General features: G+C 43.6%; 1 protein-coding gene across 1 annotated transcript in view; it reads right to left on the bottom strand.

Moving 5' to 3' along the window:
- LOC144784068 (uncharacterized) overlaps nucleotides 1–13,152 on the bottom strand; it is a 1,315,621-nt gene that overhangs the window by 520,212 nt on the left and 782,257 nt on the right. The window contains exon 39 of the mRNA XM_078662758.1: nucleotides 5,770–6,072. Coding sequence (XP_078518884.1) covers nucleotides 5,770–6,072 — 303 coding nt within the window. The remainder of the gene's footprint in view (nucleotides 1–5,769; nucleotides 6,073–13,152) is intronic.

The following is a 13,152-nucleotide window of genomic DNA, read 5'->3' as shown; positions in this document are numbered from 1 at the left end:
GTGCGGTGTCCCCGAGGGCTCAGCCTTGAGCCCTTTACTTTTTAATCTTTACCTAGCCCCTCTGTTCTCGTTGATTGCCAACTGGTGAGTGAAAGCGATCTCTTACGCTGACGACACCCAGTTGTTTTTCTCGTTTAAGGAGCAGACGGCAGATGCTTTTAAGAAGTGTAAGGGTTGCTTGCGTGACATAGCACTGTGGATGAACTCAAATAAATTAAAGCTTAACGCTGGGAAGACAGAAGTCCTGTTCTTCGGTCAGGGCCCAGTGCCATATTCAGATTTATGGTGGCCTCAGAAATGGGACTACCACCTTCCCCTGCCATCTGTATCCGAAATTTAGGGGTGAGATGGGAGTCTGACCTGTCCTTTACAGCCCAAATACAGCAGGTCTCTGCAATTTGTTATAGTAAATTAAAAAATCTCCGGAAAATTTTGCACTTTTTACCGGAAGACTGCCGCAAATCAGTAGTATATGCCACAGTTACATCTAGGCTAGATTATGCAAATGGCTTATATCTTGGCCTTCCTAAATACGCCATTTACCGCCTTCAGATGATACAGAATGCGGCTGCGAGACTGGTCTGCCAGATACCATTTCGACACCATGTCTCTCTGCATCTACAGAAGCTCCACTGGCTTACAGTGGAGAAAAGAATTATATTCAAGGCCATGACGTTGGCCTATCGGGCTCTTAACGGTAAATGCCCTGGTTATCTGAAGGAAAGACTGTGTCTCTATAAGCAAAATTGTGCGCTGCAATCTAATTCTCATAACTTGCTGCGCACCCCACGCTTTGCGAAATCACGAATGTGCGGTAGAGCGTTTACGGTAAGAACGGCTTCACTGTGGAACGCTCTACCAGGTTCCCTCCGGCAGGCAGTTTCAGAAATAAGTTTCAGAAAGGCCTTGACGACTTGGCTCTTTAGGGCAAATTAATATTGGGCTGTTAAGTCTGCTATCCTCTCTGATGCAATTTCACTGGATGTCTCAGCGCCAGGACACCCCTGTTTGGGGTAGCTGTCGCACTCTATGTACAGGAATTTATATAGTGCAAATCACCAAGCGGTTTCTAAGTGCTTGCTTAGGGAACCCGTCCTGGTATTCCCCTGTGAGATAACCCCGGCAGGGTATCTGCAAGGTGAAAGCCAGGCATCCCGCCGCGAGGGGTCGTTGTGGAGATTAAGCAAGCTATTGCCCAGAGTCGCAGAGTGTGAACCCGTGAATCGAGTAGGCTCCGGAGCGAGAATTGTCGAGTCCATGGACATTTTAAGACTCAAGACCCCGCCGAGCCGGGAATTGAACCCTGGTCCCAGGCTGACCTCTGCTTCCAGGTCTGCCTGCTCTAACCAGTGAGCCACACTTCTCTATAAGCTTCAGTATTATTAATATTATTATTATTATTATTATTATTATTATTATTATTATTATTATTATTATTATTATTATTATTATTATTATTATTATTATTATTAAAGGCAGTAATGGCAGTTTAAAGAGGATGGCTGCAGAGAAAACCTTGCTTGTTTGCAAGTTCAGGAGCACTCTGTGGACGAGTGCACTCCATGGTTAAGTAGAGGCATTATGATTCCTGCTTTGTGTTATATTCAAAACTTTTCCTTGAAATACGATTCCTAAATTACTTTTCCTTGTCCCTTGGCTCTAATGAATTGTTCCATGACGGACTAACATATGTGAATATCTTCCTCTTAATTTGCCTCACTTACCTTCTTTTCGGAGCACACCCTTATCTCTGGTCGCTTAAAGTTTCACATTAAAAGAATTAAAATATTTCCTATCCCTTACCTGTTGAACCCTTGTGCACGTTAGTGGAATTGCAGTAAGAGCCATTTTTGTGTTGTTTCAGACATATCTTTTATATTGCAAGGTTGATTATGCTGATGAGATATTTTCCACCCCTTCCCTTTCCAGATATTGGCACAAAAGCGATCACATTCTCATCTTGGTCTGAGGATGACCCGACAAACATGAGAGGGTCAAAACGTAGAAACTTAGGGCTCTATTGCAAGTCTAGAGGTCCACAGACCACCAGACTTGGGGGGGGGCATGGTGGCGGTGGTCTTCCGACTGCCCTCCTATGATTAGGGCAGTCAGACCGCCATTGCCCCACTGCTTGGGAACAGCAGTTCCTTGACAGCGTTGCAGCGACAGGAGGCATCAGTAAGCTTGGCTTGTATCAGACCGTCAGTTATACAAATGTACAGTTATTTTTGCATCACTCCAGTCTGCCCAAGGTCAGTTCCCTATTACCTCCACGAGGATGAGAGGAAACATGGTCAATTCCATGGAACAAATTCCTATTGTTGTCACTATGATGTTCCTTCGAACTGACCTTGCGCGGAAAGGAAGCCATGTGGGTATGTCGCCTCATATGTATGGAGAGGGGCATAACACTGATGACGAAATGCACTATTTTCTATGAAATTGCATATAGTACATAGGCCGATAATGCTTTGGTATCTGATGTTTTCTTTGGGGAAAAAACTGTCTTTGTGGGTACCATATTGATTTCTCCCCCCTCTTTTCTTATTGTGTTTTTACATCTTCTTGGGTTTACATAAATGAACTTACTGACACTGTTGCCAGTCTTCTGAAAAGAAGACAAAAGAAAAAAGTTTTGGCGTTTAGTAAAAGGACCCAATTTTTAGACTGCAGATAGGGGTTATTAGAACGTCATGGCATTCATATGCATTTTCTTCATACTGATATATGTGGACGTTTTAGATACTTAGATTTGGTGCATATAATAGTATGGCTGTGCTTGCCCAATAAGATTGGTGGTTTCGAGACCCTGTTTCAGTATAACTTTATTGAACTATGTTTGAATCCTCTGTGGCCCATGTATAAAAGAATATGTGGTCATTTGTTTTTGACGCGGGCTGATTTCTGAAAATGACTATATCGAATAGTGTCTGAATCTACCTTGGAACACTTACTGAGAGTATGTTCTTAATCGTATACTGTGATTCACTGTATTGATTGTACCCTGTTTTTTTATAGTATTTATTGACCTAGGCGTGTAACAGGCATGAATGCCCCCCGCTTTTCTTCCTTTTCTTTTCTTTTCTTTTTTCTTTCTTTTTTTTGGGGGGATCGGGAATGCTGCCCTTTGCTGTCTGTCACCTTGCAGTGGGTGCATTATGCAATTTTTATATCATGCAAATAGGATCATTTTTTGTAGAAATGATACATAGTGAGCACATTGTGATCTTTCTACGATGATTTGAGGCTTTTGAGGAGAGAAGGGAAACATAATTGGTTCCAACCAACTTGTTCAATTCGTGTTTATTAATATTTAAAAATTTTGAATATACCTTTATCAAGAGCAATAAACTATTTTATTTTTTAGGACAGTAGGTTTTTCGTAATTCTTCAGCACTTCGGCCGATGTCTGCTTAGCCCTGTGGGAGTTTGTGGTATTTAAAGTCTACCTTGCAATACACTCCTGTATTCCCGTTGCAACTAAAAGATGGCTCTGGATTAGCAAACCGGATTCCACACTTGTGGAGAGATATTTTGTTGATTTTGGTGAAGAAATTTTGAATAAAACAGGACTGAATCTGTAAGGTAGGCATTATTATGGCTGCTTTTTTACTAAACATTAGACTTGGAGATGTTTCACTACAAAGGGTAATGACAATAGATTTTGATTTGTTGTTATGTGTGTAGAACATATAAATACAAAACAAAGGGGACCGGACGAAATATCAGAATCGTTGTGCTTTTGAGGATAAAATCAAAATAATCTACACGACCGTGTTTGCAGTTGCGAACATTGTATGTATGTTTTATTAATTTATTTACTATCTTATCCCTTTTTTCCTTATAAAATTATTTCCATCTATCATGCCAAGAATAGATTTTTTTTCGTAGTTTGGCTGATATTGGACCATGGTACTCATCAGGAATATGCAAGAGATTAGATTGTGTGTATCTGGTTGTTTCTCTTACTCATGATTATAACGGTTTATAGCTTAAGAAATTTCCCTTGCTGTTCGAAGAATTTTTATTACCAATTGTCTTTTCCCACAATTGGTTGAGTATTGTTTTGGTCAAACATCTGCTATCAGAAAGTCGAATAGGATGTACACATTCAATTTGCATGTGTCTTAATGTTTTTTGTATATGTTTAAAGTGGTTTTGTTTAATCAATGTTTATTTGTATATTTAGTTATAACACTAGCATAGCTATTTCATGGTTTCCCATGGTTTGCCTGTGGATGTGGATTGCACATTTTAAAGAATGACATTTGGAAAATGTTTTAGGTGTTAAGTGAATTGTAATGTTTGTATTTGTATTCATATTCATCTGGTATTGTAAGTCTTTGTATTTTAATTTTACATGTTGTTTTGTATATGGTTTCATTTTCCAGCCCTGAAGAAGTTCTATTTCCAGAACGAAACGCGTTGGCTGTGATTCATCAAATAATAAAAAGAAGAATAAATGATGGACTGTATATAATTGTGCTTAACAAATATACACATTCTGAGGTGGTGCAACTTTAATATATGGTATGAAGAATTTATTTGACCCTGTGGTAAGGGTGGCGCTCTTGGGCAGAGAGTGCTGATAAAGGTTTTGCACACAGGATTGAGCTAAGTGATAAGATATTGGTTAAATATTTCTGCTGTTTGGTGCCCGGCAAAAATTTGATCCACTGTCCAGTTTTTTGTGTTCTTATTTTTTTTTGTTTTAGGGTGGGTATGGGTTTTGGGGTACATGGGAATAGTACTTTATACCCCTACACTATCCAACACTTTCCCTACTGTTGCACTCACTGGAGTGGGAATAGTAATTTTTACCCCTACACTATCCAACACTTACTCTACTGTTGCCCTAAAGGTATTATGCATTGTAATGGTATGCGTTGTAATGGTATACGTTGTAATGGAATGCGTTGTAATGGTAGTTTTTAAAAATGCGTTGTAATCTCGATTTCGAATTGCAATGTTAGTCATATGTACTCTGTGTCTACCAAGATGTTTTCTTTTTGTTTAATCAGTAAAATCAATAAAAATTGTTTTAAAAAAAATGCGTTGTAATGGCATGCGTTGTAAAATAATGCGATGTAATGGTAGTTGTGATGTAAAGACTGCGTTGTAAAAGCATGTGTTGTAATTGCTTGTGTTGTAACATCATATATTCAACAATGACCAATGAAAAGTTTGGGGGAACAATAAGAGGGAAGAGTGGTTAGAAAGAAATAGTAGACAGCACACATTGGAAAGAGAGAGGTGGAGGAGGGAGAAGTGTATGTGACGGGAAGAGAGAAAGAAGTAATGTGGGAAGGAGCAGGCAGAATATTCTGGACGAAAGTGGAATAGATAGGAAGAAGCAATGAGGAGCCAACAAAAAAAGGCGTAGAAATGTAAAATACTCCATCATGCACTACTGTGCAAGCATTCCCTAGGAGGCAGGATGATACACAGAAACAGCAAATAGCATGACATGGGTTGTAATCTCCTCTGGACTGATCAAGGAGGTGACTGATAATGTCTATAGATATTGGCTGAAGGAGGCGTTACCAAATAAGACCTTGGTTGGAGTCAGCTTACCAAAAGGCCTCTAGATGTACATTGAAAATAATATGTTTGGTTAGAAATGTTTTCTCTCAAACCCCAGACCTAAAAAGGGTCAATAAGCATTTTAAAGACATGTATGTGCTGTATTTTCTCTTTTGAGATCCCACCATTAAATCTCACATAAAAGCAGTTTGCAGTAAAACAGAGACTTTGTTTTTCAGAACATACCTGCATTCTTTAAATAGCCGATGTTGTGTGTCAGGGTCCCAGTAACTCCCCTGTGCTCAGGATCAATGTTATTGGCAATGTCTACACACAATGATTTTTCATCCATCTGGAAGCAGGCTTCCCCTTTTCTTATTTGCTCAGTCAATTCCAATTGCCCTTTTAACGTGGCTTCCATGGGCATTGATTGGCTCCCATTTTGAGTCATGATGACATTGATATTGTGAAGACTTGTGTTTCCAAATACATTCCTGTTTTTGAGATACACTCCATATTGTGCCTGATTCACCAGAAAACTGATGTTACCTGCAACATAAAAGATACGAGATACACTGGCCTTACAATACGTGAAATTATCAAAAGACACACAGAAGATGACAGTGTGGATGCTAATAACAGCAACACAAATAATTTGCCAATCAAAAAGGCTATAAAAACCCTATTAAGTCCATATTTTTTTACTTCATATGCTATTGTGATTAATTGACAGTTGATCTACAGCTATACACATGTCATTTAGGTAAAATTGCAAACTGTGCTTATTCACTAAATCTATGAGCCATTATTTTACATTAGAAGATGGTCGTGATAGGTGGATAATACATCCTCCAAACTCCATCCACCCACCTCTGAAAGGATAAGGAAGTGTATTTGGCTGAACAGGATACAGGATAAACAAGCACTGGCCAATACCAATAGGTCTGGTATTGGCAGTCAGCCTTTTTTCAGTTTGTCTATGCTTGTTTTGACTTGTAAAATGGTATGTTAAGGGAGCTGTTGGGCCTTCATCTTAATAAAGCTAAAAGCTCACATTGCCAGCTGCCCTTGAACTGAAGCAGACTACTTTGCATCACGATATAGCCCAGGTGAAGAGAAGAATGCCATTGTTCACAGTGAAGTGGAAGAGATAGAAAGCCAGTATCGGAGGTGGGCTTACCCACTGCCCAATGCAGCAGTTGATGAAATAATAAAAATAAGTGGTTTGTCAGGCAGTCAAGTCTGGAGCAGTATGATGTGACTTATAAAATAAGTTCACCAGTGGCAGGGTTGTAACTTCTCCAAACTCTTACCATTTGGGTTCATGTGTGTCTAAGGAGGTGAATTTGAAAAAAACTAAAATTTCAGGAGTATGAGTGACATGCTCCATCAAATATGGGTCAATGTCCACATGGGAAATTAATGGAACTCCTGAATTGTTTGGGGACATAAATGGGTGTCTCAGTTTTAAATTCAGTTCTACGCAGTAAGAGGACAAGTATATGGATTACCGACTACACTGCCGGGCCACCTCTTCCTCTTACCTACCATACGTCCTGGGCCTCTTGTAGCAGTGGGGGCTCAGGGACACCTGGCGTCTGTAGAGACACCACTCAATGACCAGCCTCATTCAGCGGGGTCTCCCGGGTCTGTTGAAGGTTCCGCCGCCCTGCATCCTGATAGCTTTGAACTGGGCCCCTAGCCCTTTGTCAGCGGCCCTACCTTTTGGAAGCCTTCTCAGCCTCTGGCATGTACCACCCCTGTTAGACCTGGCACCATTGGCGTGGGTCTCCCTTCCATTTTTTGCTGTTGCCTCGTGTATTTTTTCTGGTGTTAGATGCTTTGGGCACTGTGCCACTGCTATTCAGTGCCACAGTGCAAGTCCTCCCTATTGTAAATTGATGTATTAATCAGTGGTTCCATGTTTGGCTATTTGGTTTACTTGTCATACCCTAGTCTAGTGCACTGAGTGTGCCCAGGGCATGTAATTCCAAATGCTGCTGGTGTGCCTGCAGCTCTGGTTCTGCCACCCACAGAAGCAGCCTTGTAAAATGTGTCTATGGTCCTCCATTGCAGAGCCTGCGTGCAGCCTGGTACTGTCATGCTGACTGGGCAAGTGCACCCACTTGCCATTCCCTAAACCTTCCCTTTTCTTCATAGTGAATCACATCCATTTTCGTTTTTCACTATTGCAAGGCTACCGGTTCTCCATAGGCCAGAATGGGCTGTTAGATTACATGTTTATAATCCTAACTGTCTCAGAGAACATGGTAGAAGTTCGAGTTTAGTATGCCTGAACTCAGAATGATAAAATACATCTTTTAGTGAAGTTGGTTTTAACATTTTGTGTTTGCAAATACCACTTTTAGAAAGTAGGTATTTGCTTGTCTTTAAACCTGCCTCTGCTAGGTTGTGTATTCTTTTGTCTCATTTTGTGAGTGACAGGGCTGGGAGATTCCAAGAGACAGGATGAGTCACCCAGTGGTGAATAGAGATATCTGCATCTAGATGGGCGGGAGGAGAGGCACCTGAACCTTGAATAGGGCTGCGCCAGCCTTCCACAATACAGGCTCCACCTCCTGGGGAGAAGCTGATGTCTCTGCCCTGCACACTGAAAGAAGAGAAGGAGTGCTGTAAACAAAGTGCTCCAGGACTGTACTTGCCTTCCACAATGCTGGCTCCACCTCCTGTGGGGTGTCTGATGTGCCTGCCGTGCACTGTGAAAGGAAAGGAGAAGTCTGGTAAACAGAGTGCTTCAGAACTGGTTTGGACTGGGCAAAGGCCCCTCTCCCCTCAGAGAGCAAAGGATTTTGGGGTATAAATATTAGGACCCTGATCCCACGACATTAGATCACTTCTGGACTACAAGAAGAAATCTTTACTAAGGAGAGGAACCTGAAGAAACTGAGGAGAGACTATTCCCAAGCTGAAGTGATGCTTGGGGGATTGGCCTGCAGTGGTTGCCTTACTGCCAAAGGAAGGAGGAAGGAAGTTTGTGTACTTTGCTTTCAACTTGTGAAGGGTCTCCAAGGGCTTGGAAAAGAGCTTGCCTCCTGCGGAAGTCTCAGGGACAACAGACTTCAACTCCCAGCTCCCCAGAGCTCTTTGGAAGTGCCTGCTGCTGTTTTGGGCCTTCTGAGGAACTGCGTGTCGCAAGGAGCTGGAAGCGCGACTCAACAAGAAGAAGCGTGTCACAGTCGCTGTGCCTGCCGTCGCAACTCCGAAGGAGGGTGTCGCTGCTGGAACTGTCGCACTGCACCGCATTCAAGAAGAGCACCTCGCATCCCTGAGAAGCGCGCCGGCATCGGAGCTGTTGCCGTCGCATCGTGGATGTCGCCGCTGTAGTTGTCGTATCGAGCGGAAGCTTCACACATCGTCTGAGCCGGTGAGTGTCACCTAGGCTGTGCTGTGGGCCCATTGCAGGACAGCGGGAACTACAAATAGGGTAATAGTGTGTAGGAAGGTGGAATCTGACTATATGGTTACCCCAACTTTTTTTCTGGTGTTTTGCTGGTTTTCGACTTAGTTGGCCTGGGACCCTGCAATTCAGGGCCCCAGACTATCTGCTTTCTCTATAACATAGACTCCATGTACTTTAGGTACATACCAGATTGGTTACTGGGTCACCCTTGTGAGCCCCTGTATAGTGTACCATAGGTACCCAGGGCATAGGTGCACCCTAGGCCTACCAGGGGCTGCAGCATGTATTGTGCCACCCCTGGTTTGCCTTCCAAACTGACACCACAGGTCTGTTCACACAGCCTGGGTAAGGTGGTGTAATCACCCCTTGCTTAGATATAGTATACCTATATCTACTTTTACATATAGACACATATACACCTATAAGCCACTCTTATGGTAGGCCTCGACAATCCTGGAGGCAGAGTGCTTGGATTTATGTGAGAGGGTGCCCTAACATGAGCTGAGCCCCTTTGCAGCTTTCGGAACCATCTCCTTATAGCTGTTCTATGATATAGCCATACCATATACTCTTAAGTGCATTATAATCCTCGCGTTTAAAGCTAACTTTGGTTTGGCTTTAACAAAACATGTCGTGTAAGGTGTCAAACACTTTGGAATACTACCCTCCGCCAATTCTGGCGGCAGGGGTAGCATTCCACCCTTCTAGAGGAAAAAGACATGTATGTTACTGCTTTACCCGGTTAAAGTTAAACAGAGCCTCAGCATCACAAAATGGATACTGCTGCCACAGACACAAGTCTGACCTCCTGTTGCTGGGGAAACACCAGCAAGGGCGGCCTGGACAATAGGTTTCCTGTCCAGCAGACAGGGGTTCTGTGTATTGGGGCAGGGAGGGCAGCATTCAGTGAATGCATCTAGACACTGCCTGGGGCACGCAAGGTGCTCCATGCATAGCCCGGTTCAAACCAGTTGCTGGGGCACTCCTACCCCAGCTCTGGCGCGAAACTGGACAAAGGGAAAGGGGTCTAACCACCCCCTTCTCAAGTCCACCCATAGGAGGGACCTAGGGCTAGATGTAGGTAAATTATATTTACTGATTCATAAATACCGAATTTTACCGATTCGGTATTTATGAATCGGTAAATATTAAGGGGGGAGATGTAGGTATTTCCAGATGTGGAAATGCCGAATCGTTAAAATTCGGTATTTACCGATTCGGTAAATACGGAATCGGTATTTCCTATTGATTCCTATGGGCTGTGAAGCCCATAGGAATCAATGGGAAATACTGATTCGGTAATTACCGAATCGTTAAATACCGATTCCAGCAAGGGTGCAGGGGGTGTCACTTTGACACCCTCTGGCACCCCAAAAATAGGCATGTGCGCCATGTGGCACACAGACATGCCCTAAGGGCATGTCTGTGTGTCACATGGCACAGGTGTGCATGCACACATGTGCATGCACACCTGGATTCGGTATTTTACCACCCAATTGGATTGGGTGGTAAAATACCGATTCTTAAAGCCCTGTGGCACTCTGACATGTGCCGGCTACATCTGCATTTACAGAATCGGTATTTTACCGAGTCTGTATTTACAGATTCGGTAATTTTACCGAATCGGTAAATACAGAATCGGTAAAATACCGATTCTGTAAATGCATGCACTACATCTGAAAACCCTAATACCGGTCGGAAACGGCCAAAATCGGCCGTTTCCGACCGGTATTAGGGCTCCTACATCTGGCCCCTAGTCAGGTAATCCAGCCCCCATCCTCAGTATAAGTATAGGAGCTGTGTCCCCAGGACTTTAGATTATCCTGGACGAATCTTTGAAAGACATATCTTGGACCTTCGACATTCCCTTCTGACTGGAAGACGGAAGACATCTCCCTTGTGGTCAAGGAGTGACCACCCTGTGCAAACAGGCACCAACAGCATCTTTGCTGGTCTGCAGTTTCAAGGCTCCCATCAGAACCCGAAGACTCTGTGACTCAAAAACTAGACTTCCAGACTTCACTCACCCCGATCCACATCCACAGCAAAGCTGAGACCCGTGGCAGACACGAATGATGTGGGACCGGATATCTTGGACATCCTGCACTTTACTACCTGCACTCCTTTCCTGAAGCCTCAGTAAGTTGTGCATTGGAGTACGAGAAGCCCCAGCCCCGAGCACCATTTGCATTGCAGCTCAGGCTCCCACACTCTGCAAGTGTCCCGTGGGCCCCGCCTTTGCATTTGAGCTTGACGCGTCTTCCCAATTACTTGCCCATTGGCTAGTGAGCCCCCCCAAATATGCCATCTTAAAATGACTTTGTTTTCCTGGTTGCTCCAGACTTGCTCCAGCTGCCCTAAAAAGGAGAAGCACCACAGATCTTGCTGGTCTGCAAAACAGAGCCAATCTTGACATCCTGCATGGGTTGCAGTTGCCAAGGCTTGTTGGGTCCAATCTGGATACCGACACTGCAGTCTTCTAGATCCATCATGGGAAAGCTCGAATCCAGCTCCTGATCATCGTCGATGCCTCCTGGACCTCGTGGCTGAAAAGACAAACTCACCTTCTTCACCTTCAAGCACGCGACATCGCCTGGTTCCTTCCTGGTCACTGGTTAGTGACCCAGACTCTGTCTCCTCTGCTTTCAGGTTCTTCACATCACCGATCCAACCTTGCATCCACCCGGACACTTTTCCTCTGGTCTCCTGCAGCACTTCTTTGCAGCTCTCCATAGAAAACGACGACGAAACCTGACACGAAAAGACACCTATGCACCCGGCTTCCCTGGGTGAGGTAACACGAGTACTCCAGTGCTCCCATGGGTCTTGGCTCTCGAAGTGTCCTAGTTTAAAAGGGTTCCATCCTAGTCCATCCGGAAGTGTCCTTAAATTGTAACTTTGTATCTTTTACGAACTCCATAGAAAGTCAATAGGAACCCGCGCATGTATTTAGACACTGCATGGGGCTCCCGTGGGTCTCCTACTTCCTAACCTTTGGTTGTTTAGTGTAGCCCCAGTGATTCTACAGGTCCTAGGCCTGCTTTCTAACTCTCACGTGGTACTTATACCACTTTCTTAGTATATGGTTTGTGAGGCCCCTAGGGCATAACGTATACTGTGCAACTTATCGTATATTAACTGTGTGACTTGTATGTATTTTGACCTCACACCTCATAAAGAGTGCAAAGGGGTTGTGTTTAGATTAAATACATATACATTTGATATATACCTTGTGTGGTGTCCTTTCATTTGGTATTCAAGGTATTATATATGGTAAAACAACTTGCTTAACTCGCCTTCTGAAGTCTTAGCCTGAAGACTGCTGGTTCATGCTACCCCTAGGATAGCTTTCTATAAGGTTGACTTTACAACCATCATCAATAAGGGTCGATTAGACTGGTGCAAGGTGCCCACTAGAACTAGTGGACATCATATGCCAGGCTAACTTCTCACATTGGTGTGCAGCGGTGGGATAAGAGCTTGCAATTTGTTTTAGAAAATAATCTGTAAGATCATATCAAGGTACCTGTATGTACATATAAATCAAGTCTTATATACATGAGTTCTACTGAACTTAGTAGTTGTAGGTGGTAAGGGCTTAGCACACCCTTACTACAACTCCTAGAGAGGTTCTAGTAGGAAACCATTTAGTGTAGGTAGGTGCACACACCACACCTCACTAGAAAATGTCCTTGGAAGCAGGCCCTAGTGGACCTCTTCAAGAAAAAACCCAGAGGGTGCCTTCTAAATATGACACATTTACTTTTCAAGAACTGAGAAGTCTGTGTTCAGTCAGAAGACTGAGACAAGGACAGAGTCCAACCTTTAACCACCTGGTAGATATCTTAGTGGCTCATGATGTAGAGAATGCATCAGACCCAGGTAACCAAGATAGTAGAGAGGGGGGCCATCCTTCCACTGAAGAGGATAACAATGGGCACCCATTGGACTCTGAAGGAGAGGATGTGGACCAGGTAGAGGTACATGAACTGAACCAGGTCAACCTAGGACTACATGGGACTGGAGAAGGAAGGATCCAATCCAGACCCCCAAGTAGCCCTAACGGTGAGCACAGAAGACCCAGATCACTTTCCAGTGCATCTGACCATTCTGACTCATCAGTGGGGTCCAATGCCTCTGCTCTGAGGAGAATGCCTTCACCTCAAAGAAGGGAGCATAAAGCTAGGATGAGAGAAACGAAGCTTAGG

This window comes from Lissotriton helveticus, chromosome 10 (assembly GCF_964261635.1).
Source record: "Lissotriton helveticus chromosome 10, aLisHel1.1, whole genome shotgun sequence".
In the NCBI taxonomy this organism is placed as follows: Eukaryota; Metazoa; Chordata; class Amphibia; order Caudata; family Salamandridae; genus Lissotriton; species Lissotriton helveticus.
This window is presented reverse-complemented; position numbering and strand designations above follow the sequence as displayed.